This window comes from Conger conger, chromosome 8, assembly GCF_963514075.1.
Source record: "Conger conger chromosome 8, fConCon1.1, whole genome shotgun sequence".
In the NCBI taxonomy this organism is placed as follows: domain Eukaryota; kingdom Metazoa; phylum Chordata; class Actinopteri; order Anguilliformes; family Congridae; genus Conger; species Conger conger.
The window spans coordinates 46,231,448-46,250,375 of record NC_083767.1 but is presented as its reverse complement, the minus strand read 5'-3'; the positions used below and the strand labels follow the sequence as shown (position 1 = coordinate 46,250,375).

The 18,928-nt window shown below is 42.5% G+C and overlaps 1 protein-coding gene across 2 annotated transcripts in view; it reads right to left on the bottom strand.

Moving 5' to 3' along the window:
* Window positions 1-15,794, bottom strand: part of tbc1d22a (TBC1 domain family, member 22a) — a 156,478-nt gene extending 140,684 nt beyond the window's left edge. For both annotated transcript variants that reach the window (XM_061251433.1, XM_061251432.1), the window contains exons 1-4: window positions 15,604-15,794; window positions 14,216-14,272; window positions 11,214-11,605; window positions 9,557-9,736 (exon numbers count right to left, since the gene is read on the bottom strand). In XM_061251433.1, the coding sequence (XP_061107417.1) occupies window positions 9,557-9,736; window positions 11,214-11,605; window positions 14,216-14,272; window positions 15,604-15,665 (691 nt within the window). In that variant the 5' untranslated portion in view covers window positions 15,666-15,794. The remainder of the gene's footprint in view (window positions 1-9,556; window positions 9,737-11,213; window positions 11,606-14,215; window positions 14,273-15,603) is intronic.
* Between the last annotated feature and the right edge of the window lie 3,134 nt (window positions 15,795-18,928).

Sequence of the window (18,928 nt, the reverse complement as noted above, 5' to 3'; positions counted from 1 at the left end):
GAGGGACACACTGAGTGTGTATGAGTGAGAGAGAGGGAGGGGGGAGAGAGAGACATACTGAGTGTGTGAGAGAGGGAGGGGGAGAGAGACAGAAAGATAGAGGGACACACTGAGTGTGTATGAGTGAGAGAGAGGGAGGGGGGAGAGAGAGACTGAGACACAGAGAAAGAGAAATTGTTAAATGTTAAATTTAACTGTTACATTAAAATCCAGAATATTTGCATTCAGGCAAGTTGAATTGACATATTGTGCATGAAATGCTTTGCCAACACGACCCTTTTTGTCGGCATGCCAAGAAAGCTTGATTTAACAGAAAGACAAAAGGAATGAGAACAAGAAAGATGACTACTATAATAAATAGAGGTAAGAAGAAGAAGAAAAATATTAAGATTAATCATCCTTGAAATACTATAGTAAGAAAGAAATAAGCCTTGGTCACACTTAGCAGAAACCATAATGATAACTATAACACATTTGTAAAAAAAATAGCTCCAGTCCAAAAGACTGTGGTCACGCCAGAACAATATCAATAAGCATATATCAAAAGATAACAATGTATATCATTGGGGTCGCTTTCAAAATAATAATAATAATAATATCTACTGCAATGATGAATATTCGCGACCAGGCGCAGCAGTGTGAAATTTAAACTGTAATCCCGTTATTTTAGGCAGTGAAAGAGGCAGAAAATGTTTGATTTAATGGGCCGCAGAACTGGCTGTGCGGCTTAATAAAAGGTCAGACGTGTAGGCAGCAGTGCGGAATTCAGACGATGCGTGGCCCATTAGACGCTACGATAAACATGGGCTGGTTAGCCAGAGTGTGTCCTAGCCCTCTCTCCTCCGAGTGCTGTTCTCTCAGTGTGCAGATGGGAGTTCGGTGACATATTTGTTGAATGATAAAACGTTCGCTGGTATACTCAACTGTATCATTACGTTTATAGTTATTGTTATTGCGGGGGGGTTTTTTTCCAAGTGCAATAGGGGCTTTACCCTGTTATTACTTTGGCAATACTTTAAAATGTTCAAGCTAATAAAAATAAGAATGTCTGGCCTGAACTGAGAGGAGGAGTGAATGAGAGGGGAGAGATGGAGAGTTAGAATGAGAAAGAAAGAGGTAGAGAACTGTTCCATTTCGTAGCTGTGTTGTTTGGAAGCTCAAATGTATCTTTGTCTTACCAATACAGTAAACTGAATTTTCATATTATATCAAGCAACAGAATGAGCGAGCCAATATGGGAATAGCAAGCAGGCGCCTTGCACTAGATTGGGGAAAGGAGGGTCACCCTAGCAACCAGAGAATGACCACCATGAAGGAATACTTACAGCGCCGAGTGAAATTCATTATTTTAACCTTCACAAAGTGAAAAATAAAATCTGACCTTGGGAGCCTGAACTCATTTCCAAAGGTATTTCATATCTTTCTGGCATGGAAAACACTAGAATCAGCCAAAATGAAAAGGCACAAATGAAAGGAATTTGCATGTTTCCCGTCAGAATCTGTGATCTGTGTCAGCCTGACTGAAAGCAGGGAGTTACCTCAGGACAAAGGATACATTTAACAACATCTCTGCATGTCTCTGAAGAAGAAAAGAAGTGCCTGAGCATTATTTTTACTGTGGGTGAAATAACTGTAATTTCGATTTTGCATTTCGCCCCTCTGAATTACACCACACCGGCAATTACCTGCCGTGCGAAAGCTGTCTGTCTGTCTGTCTGTCTGTCTGTCTGTCTGTCTGTCGAGCCTCGTGGCCACACCCGGACGGGCGTCTCTTCCGGAAAAGAGGCGGAGCCCCACGACACAGTGCAGTGACACAGCGCTACAACACAGCGCCACCACACAATGACACATCACCATGACACCGTGACACCATGACACAGTGCAATATTGAGCGGATCCCGCACGCGTGTTTCCATACCAGCTCGGAAGCCTGAGTGACAGGCAGCTGTTGCTAGGATAGATGTTACAGCGTTGCCCAGGCACCATGGCAACCGGACCACGTGCTGACTCCACAGCCGCGAGAGCATAGCTGTCATCTCCAAATTCAGCTCATCCGTCAAGCTGAGGGGACCTACCCCAGACCCAATCCAAGAGCAGGTGAAACCCCAATACAGTGAAAACTGCTGCCTACTGTCGACAGGAAAAAAGCTTCCAAGAAATACTGAATCCAATAGGCCAAATTTTGCCTTTTCCCAAATTTTGGAATGACACATTTCTTATCTCAAGGCCTCCAAAGCAACGCATACCCAAGCAGCACACAGTCCTTTTTCCACACAATGGAGAACTACTGCCATTGAGAGGAGAAACATGGCTCTCCGTAATGACTCAACACACTTTATAGACATACTGTGCTTCTGTGTAGGTGTAACTGTACATGACTACATGTGTGCATGCTCGAACATGCCTCTACGCTGAACAGCAAAACGCAAGTCACTCATTTATCCTCTGACCTGTCTACGACACCTCGCATACAGCTATGCAAATCTCAAATCCATCTGTGAATCCCTACCTATCATTATTAGAGTCCTCAGTGCCTCCCCCAATATTTCTGGCTCAATAAATTCTTTCACAAGCATTTAAGCGTTCAATGATGCAAGTACGAAGGGAGCATAGCATTCATATTACTGCCTAAAACCCATTACAGGTTTTCTAAAATCATCATCAGACCTGTTCTTCTGATCCACTCTTCTTAACTCCTGAACTTTTATCAAGTGCAGTTATGGACATAATTGGTGGACATCTAATCAGCAACACTGTTTTTATCATGAACAGGTGTGTTTGGAACACAGCTGTTGATCACCAGCTTGGGACATGGCAACTGTCGGCCATTTTGTTTTTTACAGGACAGTAGATCCACAGTGCCCCAGCTGCACAGTAAAATCTTCACATGTGGTTTCGATAATACCAACGGACGTCCACAAACCTGGCACCGTTCCGTCACTTCAAAAGAACAAAATTATTCATTTTCAAGGCCACCCGGGAGGAGAATCCGCACACTAGAGGGCAGTGTCATGACCAGATGAAGGAAAGCGTTCCCTCAGCATGTACGCAGCGCTATGGGAGTTGTTGTTCTGGTGTGGTTGGTGGTCCTGCGGTAGAAATGAGGGATGTGGACCTCCCCTCTCCCCCACAAAAGGCAGATTTATCTCCACCCTGCCCTCTCAGCCTTGCTTAATTATGTACATGTAATTAAGTTCATATTTTATCCTGGCACACCACATCCAGCTAGTCAGTTTGTATATTTAATAAAGCGTTGACAACTAAATTTAGAGGGGCCGTGATGGCTGCACTGTTGTAATGCGAGCTGACAGTTTTTGGAATTAATGCCAATCCCCCCCCTCATTCCTGATGGCTCCATAACTCAACAGGAAACATGGGAGTGCAGTCAGGTCTCTAGAGTTCACCGGGACCACCACCTACAGGGAGGTGATCAAACACAGTCCTCTGCACACCACTCAAACAAGACCATTACACAATCCTCTGTACACTACTCAAATAAGACCATTACACAATCCTCTGAGTGGTATGCAGAACATTACACAATCATCTACATACCACTCAAACAAGACCATTGCGCAACCTTCTGTACCTCACTCAAACAAGACCGTTACACAACCCTATAAAGGACCACACTATTATCTGCACATCATACATATAAGCCACCAGACGCCTTCACTCAGAAGCAAACCATCATGTTCCCAGTGAATGTCATAAAACCAGGAAAAAGACAAAATTCTGACTTATCTCAATGCAACTTGACCAACTCTTCATGGATATAGCGAAATTCACTGGCTCATTATGTCATTAAACTTTAATGCCGAGGGTGTCAGTGATTAAATGGTTAACCAAATTAAGGATGAGTCTTAATGACTTAACCTTAACGAGCACAATGATTAATACAGATGGTCTTTAGAATTAATACTTAATTATAATGATTACAATAAACGCAGTGAGAAAAGGCGGCAGGAAAGAGAGGCGTGGGGCAGTCGGTAGGGCGGCAGACTCTCCAGCCGGATAAGACATATGACCAAATCTCCGTGTCCCCCGGGGGTCCAGTCCCCCGCTACCGCATCTTCTGACCTCTGACCCCTCCCGTATGAGTTTTTTTGGGCCACTGCTGCCGTAGGCTTTCTCTGGTGGGGGTTTAGGCCAGATATTTATGTTTAACGTGTTGTGAAAATTGTTGGTGAAATGCTCTATAAAACGACATTTTGGTTTGGTTTGTTATAGAGTCTGTTACCCTCTCTGCTGTCTCCGTGCGAATAAAGCAAAAATCGAAAAAAAAAACTAAAGCAAGCAGCAAAAAAAATAAATAAATAAATAAATAAATAAAAAAGGGAACAGACTGTCCACTCTTCTTGGGAGGGGGGGGGTTGACATTCCAAGATGACTGAAACTCTGAATCCACGCCACACACAGCAGCACATAGAAACAGAACAGCAACTCTCTTTCTTTAGTGTTTTGTAATAGGCTGCACTTGCTTCTCAGCTGCATTTCTATTCAGTCATGAATAATTTGTGTAAATAAATTCTGAAATAAGCAGTAATTTCATGGACATTGCTTATTATTTCCAAAAAGTGCACAAATTCTGATTGTGTTTTCCAACTTTGTGACGCATAGTTCTCAAACTACTGGAAATGCATTGTTATCAAACTTGTTTTCTATAATCATATCAAATAGTCAACATAAGGGGTGTCTGAGTATTGGGGATAAACAAAGGAGGAAAGACATAAATTTGCATTTTCCAAGAATTTGAGTGTTGTTTACTTTCCGCCAGGACAGTACAAAACTGAAACAGATTACCCGGCAATGTTTTTGCCGCTTATTAGCATATATGCTTTTATCCAGTAGCGTGAAAAGGAAACAGGAATGCACTCTCTGTGACATAACAACTCAATTTCAATCAGATCACGCAAGCACAGCATTTCCACAGCGGATATATACAGCGAGCTGTAAAAACGGGCCAGAGTTAGGGTGTAAAGTCTGGGTGGCACCAGGTGCCCTGGCTGGACTGCAGTACTCATCCACGGCCGCTTTAATAAGAGGACTTTGGCCACGCTTCACTGAGAGGCGTGGTACGTGCGCTGCTCGCCTGATTCTGTGGTGGAGATGAGCCTTAAAATGACCAGCTGATAGTCAACCCCCTCATCCCACTCGTTCTGGAGATACACCACAGCCAGTGACAATGTGTGGTGGGAGACCCACAGTGCTTAGCTCCTCCAGAGGAGAAAGGAACAGCGGAAATAATATACACTGATATATAACATTATTACGTATTTATTCGACTTGTTTATTAGACTTATTGGTCTTCTGCTGCTGTAGCCTATCCACTTAAATTGGTTTGACGCGTTGTGTGTTCAAAGATGCTCCTCTGCATACCGCTGTTGTAATATGTGGTTATTTGCATTAGTGTCACATTCCTGTCAGCTTTGACCAGTCTGGCCCTTCTCCACTGGCCTCATTAACCTGTTTTTGCCTGCAGAACTGCTAATAGATGGATGTTTTTCGCAACTTCTCTACAAACTATATAAACACGCTGTGTGTGAGTAGCAAGGTAAACCTGCTCTGCTGCATCGTCTTTAGAGGGTCATGTTCTGCTTTATGGTCAGAACACGGTCAAACCTTAAGGTCGACACGACTGCAGAGGGCGGTCTACGGCTGGAGCACGGCCTACCGGATTAGCGCAAACTCAACGGACGCGAGTTAAAATAAAACAAAATAAAAATACATGGAACAGGAAAGAGTGATGTGGAATCCCCGCGTCCCCTGAACATCTGCGCCCGCGGAACGGATCCTGCGCCTGCTGCCAATCTCATCTCCGACAGACTGGCAGAGCCGCACGACGCCGACACGTGTCACCGTGGCGACTCTCAGAAAGCCACCGCAGCGGCTGCACAGCTCCGCTCTTGTATGGGTAATGGAGATGAGCCGGGTTTGTGTGCCGTTTACCTCCAGCCGCAGCTGGCCACAACTTTCTGCATCGGCCTTCAAAGCACGAGACAGGAGACCGAGCTGTGTCACAAACACTAAATGAAGCTGTTCGCCTTTACACAGAACGGCAGCTGCAAGACCGTCACGTAGGAGCGCTCTCATCATCCGCTTAATGCACTTTATTCCTCAGTTTGTATCTTTTACAGGGACAGTGCACATTAATCAGCATTACTGTACGCGTGCCAGAGTTAGCCAAACAGCTCGTTTCCAACTGCTGTCCCTGAGCCTGGCGTCAGTAGAACCAGCTGAAGAACATTTCTTCACAGAGCTGAAATTAAGATAAGATTTTCCTTTTTCCGCTTCTTAGGATTAACAATAAACAACAGGAACAAAGGCAATCCGTGTCAAACATTGCAATTGTGGGTCGTATTGCTTTTGACGACTGCTAATTGATTTTTGTTTCCCCCTGTTAAATAGGCGTAGGAAAATTGTCTGGTTAGAATAGATCTGTAAAATGAATTTCAATCTGTTCACTGCCCCATATTTTACTACAAATTCCATTCACTGTACAGAAAAGAAACATATTGTTAATATCCCTTAACATTTTTTCAAGAGCCTCTACAATCAAAATCATAATTTAAGCATAATTGGCCATATTATACATAAAAAAAACTAATAAAACAAAAGGTGACAACATTATAAGCTTATTTTTATTATCACTGTAAAACGTTCATTAGAGGCCAAGTGTCTAACACGAGTCTCTTTCAATAACAGGATAAATACATATTAACAGCCAAAATACATCAACGTGGTAACAGGGCAGCAGTTCTTCAATGTCCCATAGCAGTGTAGTTTAACGTGTGGTAACTACCCACCTTACCGGCACTCCTGGTGTGGTAGCACCCAAGACAATACCGGAGATATTAGACTTAAACAAGACACTATCAATTAACTGCTTATTTTAAAAATGATAGAGGAGCAGCATTGATGTGCTTTAGAGCAGACCCCAAGCAAGTAAGTTATGAATATATACCCACAACAACAAACGGATAAGATGGAGAGCTCAATGCTGCTTCATAATGATGCTACCAGTATGTAAAAATACATTCCCCCTAAGCAAATAATATACTTTAAATACACTTTCTGCCAGAATTGTATAATAATGTGCAAGCAATTTAAAAGCTTGCAGGAGTGTGAAAACCTTGGCTACACAGGCCAGTGACAGTTACAATACCAGTAGCCTAATTTTAGAAAGAGGTGTGCTTGGGCTGCCTGCATGACAAACACCGAGAGGCAACCGTCCCCAACAGCAGCTGGCCTCCAATAGGAGCGCAGGCTAACTAGCGATGTAAGCAAATAAACTACAAGCCAGGAGGGTGACACCCGATTGGCCCTGACGCCTCCCAGAGGAGGGCAGGCTCCGGCTGCTGGGAGCACACTCACTGACTGGCTGGCTGGTCCTACGACTGCACGTCCACCGACTTCAGTCTTCCTCTGTCTCTCTATGGGACTGACTGCGCTCTCCTGTATCAATGGCAGAGGCTGCAGCAATACGCATACATAAGCACACACGAACACACACACAAACACGCCTGCAAACACACACACACCCACACCACACACGACTGTGCATTTCCAAATTGAGGGGAAAAGACGTACAAATATTTTGAGGTTTAAAAATGAGAAAGGAGCATCTTAATCATGTCGAGCCTCGATGAGCACTTTAAATGCAGGGAAAGAAGTGCACAGGGTCTTTAAAACACCATCATTCACAGCCCTGTTAAGGGCGAGACGTGAGGGTGAAGCTCCACGCGCAGTTAAAGCGTTCCAGCCCCAGCCCTGGGACTGCTTAATCCATGTGGCTGAACAGGGACAGGAGGAGAGGAGACGTTCCCGGCCGAACCGCCCGGATCCTGTGGGATCCAACACCCTGCGCTCACTCGCCGGTGCTTAACGCGGCTGTGGCCGGAACAGCCCGCCCAGGTGGAGCCGGGAGCATACTCTAAGGGAGAACACTTCGGAGGGTTTGCAGAATGTGTGGAAGGTGGACACAGAGGTGGAAAATCAACGTATTTTGCTCCAATCACCTGGATTTGCTAATTAGCCCTAATTCCTCAGCCAGGAGGTAGAACTAATCAGTGAAATCAGCTGGCTGAGATGAAGAAACACCGGGCAGCGCTTTTACTTCCTGACCTCCTTCCACCTTGGCACTGGGGACAAAGGAACTGCGGGGAGGGGCCACAGGCAACCTTCGAAGCGATAACAATGCGAGCGAGGGGTAAGACACCGGGACTCAAGACCGTTTCTGCCTTGTTATCCTGAGGAAGCGAGAGGCTGACTGACAGGTGCCGCAGAAGAGGGTTCTCACAAAGAAGCACCACACTCAGAACTTTTCTCACACATGGAGGCGGGACAAATGGGCGTCACAGACAAAACGGCCAATCAGGTGAGTGGAGGGGGCTGAGGCATGATTTGTTCCAGACAGTTCCAGGCCAAACCAGGTCTACAGTCTCCAGGGGGAGGACGCATGTGAATGATCGTGTTTGAATAAGCTCTCAGCGGTGACGATGCCTGCACTTAGCTGCTTATAAATCAGACCGTTCAGGGTTCCTGAGGGGCTCAGGTGGTAAAGACGCTCACTGTGAGCATTCTAGGCCCTGTGCTGGCAGGTTAGAGCCAGGCCTGTATCATTAACCAACAACGAGCTGGAGTTAGCCACCACGGAGCACCACAAGCCTCATCCTGCCAGGGTATGGTGGGTTTAATTCAACCAGAGTTCCTCAAGTAACTCCGGCAGCAGTTCCTCCATATAATCTACCAAGTTCCCCTGGGTGACCAGTTGTCCAGAGCCAGAGATATGCATGTTCTCTAACCTGCACTTGCTAGCCACTATTGGCTGGTCAGCCGAGAGTAAAATTATCACAGTAACTGATAAATGTGCTACTTCTGCTACAGTGCTCCAAGAGCAGGGACATTGAAAGTAGCACAGTGGTGATAGAACGGGATGCTATTTAGACACCTCAAAATCTCAAAGGGAAAAGAGGCATAAATGCTGACTTGAGGGTTTCAAAAATACGCATAAGTATCATGCTTGAGTCAACAATTAGAGGGCACAAAGAGCAGTTTGCTAAAAGAATTATTATGGTACCTCACAATCAATGAATATGCCTGTATAATTGGTGCTCGGAATTAAATGTAATAAGTAACTAAATGGAGGCAAATGTATAGATCCAGGCAAAATCTTCCCGAGGTAAACTGCAGGTGAGTAGACTTTGGGTTTTAAGAAGCTGGCCTTCTCAATACTCAGTTTCAGGAAATTAGAAAGCTTTGATGACAACACTAGAAATGCTTCTCAAGGATCCTCAGACAAGATAGGTGCCACATTTTCTCTGGCCAAAGCTTAGGACAGGAGGAATCCTGGCCTGACTACCCAATGGCATAATACCATTTCCTCTAAACGTGTTCCACAGTTTATAGATGAAGATAATGCCAGCTTTGGCCTACTGCAGGCACAGATGGCATTGGCAGATGCCCACTGCCATTTTGTCTGGTACCACAAACATGACTTAGATAGAGCGGAAGTCATTTCGGATGGCGTGACGGTGTGATGGCGAGGCAGGCTTACCGAGGTCGGTGTTGGGCCCGGCTAGAACCTGCCGGAACTTGTCCAGGCGTGACGCCTCCCTCTCGGTCATGACGAGCGCCCCGGACGTGTTCTGGTCGGCCATTCGGGCCACCAGCGGGATGAGGGGCCGGTGGGGGAGGGACTGCTGCCGCTGCAGGGCCACCCGCTCGGCTGCCCCGTCTGAGCGCGTGCAGAACGCGGAGGAACACACACACAAAGAAGAAGAAGAAGAAGAGCAGGAGAGAATTAAGCCTCGACAAAAAGCACCGCGGATATTTCTGTTCCCCTGAACTCTGCAGCGCGCAATTACGGAGCGCTCCAGCTCCCGCCACAGAGGAAATAGTCTGGCATTTGAACGCCGCTGCCCATACGGCTCAGCCCATTACCGGGAGCAATTTGAGGCGCTGTAATGAAAGCCTTGCCATCTGCCATTATCTTCTGTGTCCTGGTGCCCCTCCATATTAAAGGCAGGGACGCCGGAACACCAGAGGAACCAGAAAAAGCACTGAAATGGTTTTGGGGGGAAAAAAGAAAGAAAAAAAAAAAAAAAAAAGGCCCTTTACAGTCAATATACACAGCCTTCCCAACCAGCAATTTAGTCAGCGAAAAAGAGCTGTGCACTAGAATTGTGCTTCCCCCGTGCAATGAACACACCTTAAGTGTTAATTACACAGGACTCACAGGGCACTTTGCACTGGTCAGCTCACCAATATAAAATAGCGATTTTTGAAACACAATATCTCAAAGCCATTTCATAGGTGGACTACAATGGCCATTGGGGTTGCCAAATACTGACTATGATATAGTTACATAAGGCCATTACTATGTTGTGGATAACATTAAAATGAGAGCATAAAGTTGAACGGATCCCAATACAATACCTCTCATTGTAGGTCATTTTGAGACATGCATGCTTTTTATATTTCCAAGGCTATAGACTTAATTCATTTTTAATTAGACTTTTTTAAAGAGACAATTTTTATGAAATTCTCAAACTGATGATGAATTGTCCATAGACTTAACATGGGACAGACAAAATTCTACCGTAAATCAGGCTGGCTTCACAAAGTCTGAATAATTTCATCATTCCAAACAAACATGAGAACAATGGCCTGGCATACATAGGCACACCAAACGTAGCCTCTTTGAGAGAAGGTTTGTATCTTAAGCAACCTGCCCAGTGGTAAATAGCCTCCATGCTGTTTGAAGTACAGTAGACATATACAGGGCTGAAGCAGTTGTCAAAGCTCTGTGCTGATATACCTTGATGGAAAGCAGGCTATTAGTGTTTGGGCAGATCGATTTCATTTCCCTGTCTCTTGGCGATTTTGGTAAACACAAACATGGACATATTACTTGGATGAAGACACGGCTGCACCAGGCAATGCATAAAACAGTGAGACACCTATCACAGAGCAATCTCCTCCTGAGAGATAGGCCCAAGCCTCAGCATGTTGAGCGATGGCTGGATGCCTACGTGTCGAGATTCCGTCTTATCAACGAGGCGATAGCACGTTGTACTTTCTCATACAAATGGTGCTTCTCTTCTCTTTCTCTATTTCTGAGTGGGAAAGAAAACAATCCTATGGAGCACTACAGTAACTGCATTTCCCTGCACTGACAGAGAGACAGAAGATTTTTGGAGACCGTCTCTGACCTTTCGAAGACTCGATGTGGGCCTCGCTCAGAGATTTCACCATCCGGCTTTCGGCGAAGGGTGGGCGGGGCTCCGAGCTGAACGTCAGCTCCGGGGCAGGCTCCTCCCCTTCCTCCTCCTCCTGCTCCTCCTCTTCCTCGTCCTTCTCGAGCCCGGCCTCCGGCTGCTTCTGCTGCTGCTCCTGCAGCTTGCTGTGGTTCTCGATCACCTTGTTGGCCGTCTCCATGACGACCTCGATGTTGAGGTTCTGGGCGGCCGTGGCGAGGAGTTCGTCGTCGTCATCGCCCACGTCCCAGGCGTCGCTGGTGATGCTCTCGAACTCCTGGAAGGTGGTGGCTTTCTTTGGCTTCCCCGGCGTCAGCGAATGCGGCTTGTTTCCTGCTTTCATTAGGCTGAGACGCAGAAAACAGCGGACATAACTTCATAAGGGCTGCCAATGAATATGCATATTATACATATTATGTAACACTATCTACAAGTTATGAAAGACAGAGTCAAGGCAAGAAAAATGGTTGGATATTTATAATGTACTCCAGCCAAAATGATGCACATTACAGGTTAAATTGGTATCGTTTCTTCTTTTTTCAAATATGATAATCCTTCAAAAAGATTGTAAACAAATTGTTGTCATAATGAAAATTTATTTTAATTAGTTTAGCACTGGAAATACATTTTAAAACATTCCACAAGGTCTAAGGATACAACTCCCAGTATTTGAAAATACTTTTTCTTTCTTTTGAAGATACGAGTGAAGTTAATTATGAAAAAAGTCAATTAGAGAATAATTTCTTTTTGCTTGGTAAATGAAAGATAGATCTTAAAGTAAAAAATAAAGCAAATGAAATTCAGCTTTTTTCCCCACAGGTCTTCTGTGCACTGCTGTACTCCAGGAGACTGGAAAGCAATTATGTTTTACTTTCCTTTTCTTTTTTGTTCCATAATCCTTTCATAACCACCATTACCATAATAATATGTGAAAAAAGGTTTACATATATTACTCTGAAAAAGAGAGTGATCACAGGTAGCAACTTGGCAGTACTGTACATAAACTCTATAAAGTCTAATGCTCCATGCAACTCTTTGATGTTTTGATAATGTTTGTTTTATATGAATAAAATTGTAAAATCATGTGTATCGTAAAAGACATAGCATATACCAAAATAAATAAATAAATATCTCAATAAGAATACTTCAGAACAAGCAATTACACTCACTGATGTCTAAAGTGTTTAGAGTTCCCTGCGTCAAAGTGGGGACTACTTTGTGAGTGGCAAATTTTAGCAATATATGTATATTTAAAATCAAAAGCGGTTTTGTGAGTCACAAGATATTAAATATAACTTTACTAAATAGTGACGTGTCTTATGTAGGCTGATGATAGAATGACATGCTTCCACATCCATCCATCCATCCATCCATTATCTGAACCCGCTTATCCTGAACAGGGTCGCAGGGGGGCTGGAGCCTATCCCAGCATACATTGGGCGAAAGGCAGGAATACACCCTGGACAGGTCGCCAGTCCATCGCAGGGCACACACACCATTCACTCACACACTCATACCTACGGGCAATTTAGACTCTCCAAACGGCCTAACATGCATGTCTTTGGACTGTGGGAGGAAACCGGAGTACCCGGAGGAAACCCACGCAAACACGGGGAGAACATGCAAACTCCGCACAGAGAGGCCCCGGCCGACGGGGATTCGAACCCAGGACCTCCTTGCTGTGAGGCGGCAGTGCTACCCACTGCACCATCCGTGCCACCATGCTTCCACATACTGAAAATGGCTAGAGCAGTCTACTGTGGTGTTGGGTGTGCATTCAACATTTCTGCGGTGTGGCATCATCACGCATAATGATCACTCCAAGCGAAGTTTAGTTGAAAGGACTTGGTACCGCCTCATCGACAGCAACCAAACTTATTAAATCGCCTTATTAATCACCAGCAGAAACTATGACCTATGTCAGCTCTTAATCCTCATAAAAGAGGGCTCTTTTCCAAAAAGGGAATTCAACAAAATCAGCATTAATCTTTTTATATTTTTAACTGAGTGTGCAAAAAGACACAGACAGGTAATAAGCTTAGTTATCCATGAATTATGAATGAGTCACCAGATCAGTGATCGCTCAGTTGTTCATTCTAGCTCAAGCATTAGGTCATTCCTTGTGGGGTTGCATAATGATACATAATATGCAATCAAAACTACACTCTGTCCTGATTTATGCAAACTAGAATGAATCCAAGGTGCAAATCACTCCATGAAAGGGAAGGAAAGAATGGTTATCCGGTTGCTAGGTATGTGGGAAATTGTGCCGGTGCCTACTGTGTCCAGTAGGTCCATAGGGCGACAACCATTTTGTGTTGGCCAGGGACTGAGATGGTTCAGTCGGATAGTTCTGTGTTCATCGCTATCTAGCAACCCCCACTGGTTGATCAGGCAGTTGCAGATTGCAGTCAAAGCTGTATATGAAAGGTCTTCCTCTGACTCCACTCTATGCTCTAAATCAGTGTTTTTCAACCTCGGGGTTGCGACCCCACGTTTGCCTGAAATGTGTCGTAATTGATTTAAAAAAAAAAAAAATTATCAAGCCTTGTAGCTTACCTAACTGTACATGTATTTCCTGATCAGGGAAAATAAAATTTCACTTTGTGCACTAATCTGGCTACTCTGTATTTGCAACACAGTATAACAAACATGATCAAGAACTAATTCTAGAAAAAAAAAGTCTCTGGGGTCGCCAGAAATTTATGTCATGTCAAAATGGGGTCACGAGCCAAAAAAGGTTGGGAACCACTGCTCTAAATCCTCCTCTAATGCATGACGGGCAACATCCTTGAAGGAGTGCATGCACATGTATCATGTTTCTGATTGACCATGGCATGAAGATAACAGGAAAAAAACACATTTACACCATTTATCACAACTTTCACTCCCTCTCTCTCACATACATAAATACATTATCTCTCTCTCTCTCTCTCTCTCTCTCTAATTAAACATACTTGGCATGGAGGAGGGGGTCAAACGGTGGGTGCTGAGCTCCATACACATGTTGTATGCTGGGAGGAGAAGAAAGAAAAAGTAGTTGTGTCACTTATTTATTACCTGGGTTAATTTGATTTGAAATTGCACACCTGAATATGTTTACTTTTTTGTTCACGTGCTTGCATGCTATTGGCATAATTTTATTCATTTTCACCATTTGCATTATTCACAGTAATGTATTAATGCTATGCAGGTTACCTTGATAAACGTATTTGTCAAATATGTAAACATACACGCATGCATGTAATTCCAGTTTTCATTCTGAAAGCAACTGCAAAACAGTCAGGTAAATTTACACAAACACCGTTTTCCAGGGACCTAATAATGTTTCGTGAGTTGCTTGGCCTTTTCGAGTTATCACACAGCGCAAAAATATTGCTTCATTATATCAGAATTTGCGCAAGACCTGTGTAAAACTGCACCCTAACGTCCACGTTTATCGTTACAGCACAGCCTCTGAGACCCGGTGACAACAGCTGCTGTGTTCAGGCCAGGAATTCCGTGCAGATGTGGCACCAAAACAGTCCAAGTTCAGCTGATTGGTTGAGATCTACGGTAGCCTCTATGAAAGTAGCCTGAACGCAGCCCTAACTCTCGTCACCTTTTACAACTAAATTTGTGTCCACAATATACACGATATAGAAATTATAACTAGTTACAAATACAATCAAGCTGAAATGAGCTGCCATTCTACATCGTAGCCATGTAGCTCGAAATGCTAGCTAGCTGTTTAACGTTAGCTGAGCAATGAGTGCTGCTTATTGCAACTAACGTTAGCTATAATTACCATGGATATACAGTTAACTTAAGTTAGCTAGCTAGTAAAAATGCACCTGAACTTGAAGCTTCTAGTAAACTAGCGATTCGCGATCTCGCAGGTAACACGTCTCAATGAAGCTAGCTTCTTAATAGACACAAGCTGTAACAAGCTATGCGAATCTGACAACAGAATGAAAGTGACAATCCAAAGTAATGACAACTGACGTTAGCTAATGTTACACTGATCGGTTACGCGCTGTCAATCTCAACTACAGTACACAGTTAGCTATCTTGAGATGCCTGCATGTTCGCCAGAGTTAATGGGCTATTTAGCTAGCCATCGAGCCAGTAATGGATCTAGCTAGCTCATACAGTAAGGCCATTGACCGACACGGTAAATAATGTATGGCTCTGATTAACTGTGACAAGTTCATTTTCAACGAATGAATGTACTGTTGACGTTGAGATTAATGTAGGCTATCTAGCTAACAAACTAATTTACTGGCTTAGCAAACTGGCTAGTTAGTTAGCTAATATACTGAAGCTACTGCTACTGCCCAGTTAGCTGGCTAAACATAGCACATACCTTCCAGGGACCTTAGCAGTGTTTCTTTTCCAGAATTGTTTTTTGTTGCCGTCGTTTGACATTTTCTGTCTGCTGTACAGTATTTCATGAATCACGGAATGACAAATGTGTAGAGATGATGCCTACTGCCTCCAGGGTGTTTATTTACACATAGCCTCTTCCTGCTAAACTCAGAGAGCCGCCATGTTGACTCAGCCTTCACCGAGCAAGCGATGCCGTGATTGGTTCTTTTTGGAGAACTTGACTTTGCCCCAATCAGAAGTAACTGTTACAGTAAGTCACCAAAACGTACATTACGTGATAGATTATGTACGTAGGCAGAAAGAATATGCGTGATGTGTACACCGACAAAGAGCACCTCCGTAGTTTCCTGTCGAAACTATGCAAGGCCGAGCTCATTTTATATTATTGAAAAATGTGCGCTTTTTCATTTTGCATTACAAAACAAAATGTAAGTGCACTTCATTGGCGACTACATGTAAGAATAGTTACTGATTATTAAGTGTATATTCAGCTTTTACGTGTTAAACGTGTTACACTATACAAACAAATCTAAAATATGCCTAATAATCTCGATATTTTCTAGAGAGTAATGACAATGAATCATTTTTACAAAGGTGTTTTATTTTCAGGAAAGCTGAATAGCCAGTAATGGATCTAGCTAACATAAGCCATTACCTAGCCAGTAGTTACATGCTTTCAAGAAAGCTTTTTTCATTCAACTTATCAGGACCAGGTACACAATTTGTGGGGAGACAATATTATGTCCTTAGCATGAGTATCTCAAACTATCTTTACCCATTTAAAATATATTTAATTTGTTCAGTAGTTAGTTTAGTTTGAAATTCAGCACTTTTCTATTATCAGTACTTGTGGAATTCTACATTCTTTTCAACAATGTGATATGGTGATATGTTTCAAGTGAATGTGTTGCTATTGAATGGTGAACATTATCAATGTTTATGGTAAAATATATATATTGCATAATACAATGAGAGATAGACACAGTTTAATGAAAACCTGTAAAGATCTTAATGAACAATGTTTTATATTTGGATATTTCAGTTTCTTTCAGTGTCTTGAGATTAAGTGTCACACTTCAAATTCTCGAGAGTAAACCCATTAATCTTTGATGGAGACATGATCAAAGGATGAGGAGGCATGCAACTTCCAAAAGAGAGGGATGTGGTGTAAATGCCATTAGTCTACACTTGATCAAAGGGAGAGAGTGAAGGGCAAAAGGGTCAAAATGAAAAGACCACATTTTGAATTTAATCAAAGTTAGTTTCAAAGATCAAAAGCAGCTCAAAGACATCAATACAGTGCTGAAAATGTGAATACTTTTGTCTGTGAGAGCATATGGTCTGTACCGTCTGTTTCAGTCTGAAAGGAGAATCGGTCCTTGCAATAGTAGTCCAGTGAATCCAAAAAAGGAGGCAAATGCATTTCAGTGCATTGTCTTTTACAGGGACTGTAAGCACTGTAAAGTAATAAAACATTCTAAGCATCAGAAAGGAATGTATGGCTCTATTGTGCATTTATGCAGTGTACAGTATCATAAAATTCAAGTATAACTCAATTTGATTTTAATTGCATGTTAAAAGCCTCAGTTTGATTGATGAATTAATGATACACTTAAGGGACTTTGTTACACTGTTCCCACATTCAAGGTGAATTGCCAGACATTCTGTACACTTACTAGACTTTTATAGCCTAAAATTTCTTTTGAAACTATACCATTAATTTCAAGCTCAGTGATAATGATATAATGATAATATGCATAAAAATATATTTATACTATAACCATAAAATGGGTGTTCAAAATAATTGCACTTTATGGGGAAAAAAATAGACATTTGTCTAAGTTTAGATTAACAAATTAATCATAAAAAGAATGAGGCCATTTTGTTGAGCTCCTCTGGACTTGACCTGTAATAGCAGCTCTATGAAATGCAATGACAGCATTACTCTGGAGAATAAAGAATGCAGTAGAGGAAATTGTGACAATGGTATTTTCTTTGTAAGGTTCACAGCAAGGGGCTGAATTCAAAGGTGATTCAGTTACACAATTCTAAAAAAAAAAGTCACCCTGGGTCTGAAAACGTATCTCCTTTGCCGTATTTAGTGTCTGATGACATAACGACAGTGCAATGGGTACACACTCAGATCAGAGAACACCCAAACCCAAATGTTAAAAAGGCCAAGATTTCTTTATCTATAACAAAAGCACAAAAATGTTTGTAATACTGCACTATGATAGTATAGATAGGAAATCTGAGTAAAAACAGAACCATGTCTCCCTTTACTCTTGACATTTACAAAAGCTAAGTACCAAATGATACAACTCAATGTTCAAACATGCAATCAGGGGTTATATTTTAATATTCTTAATATTCATAAACAATTTTTTTTTTGATTTTATGAAGAATGGAAGCCAATCACTGGATTTATTTATTTACAAAGAGAATAGCCCAATTCTTGAAGAACATATACAGGGAACTACATACTTAACTTATCTTTGCATTCGTAAACAGGAAGTCATTTAAGCTGTCACGAAAATGTGTAACTGGGGGAAAAACCCTTGAACTCTACAGCCAGACATTTTTCGTTGCTCTGCTACACTCTCTGTATAAACATCAGCAGCAACCTTAGCTGAGTGATTAGCATCAGTCTCAAGTGTCACAGTAACTGATATTTTGTGTGGGGTTGAATCCATAGTCCTGGCAGAACTCTTGACAATACACTCAGGTATATCATGGTCTTGTCTACATGAAGTATCAATTCAATTCATAAAGGATTCATGGACACATTAAGTCTCACTAAAAATATGATTAACCAACCCACTGATATTTTGAATGTCTTCTTTTCCAGCAACTCTTCTTTAATCAAACAAATTTTAGACTAGCAAGTCATTTTAGGGTAAACACAACACAGAATATTTATAGACAAAATGTCAATTTCTGTCATGTACTCTTCTCTAAGTACAATTTTCATGCTGATAAATAAGTATCAAATGTTAAAATCTCTCTGCAGCAGAACACTTCAGTTTGATTTATTGCGCAACAAGTCATTGCTTACTGTTATGAATACATTTTTCAATGTGAGAATGTGATATGAACTATCAATCTTATGCGATATGAACTATCAAACTTTATTAATTCATTTTACTTAGAATCAGTCTGAAGATTATCCTCTGACTATTTAGAAGAGCAGACAAAGACATGCCACCTCTTTGCCAGACACTGCTTTTTTTTCATTCTGCAGTCTAATAATCAAGCTGTGCAGTCAAATCATCAAATCAACACAATGCTCAGCTAGCACGGAC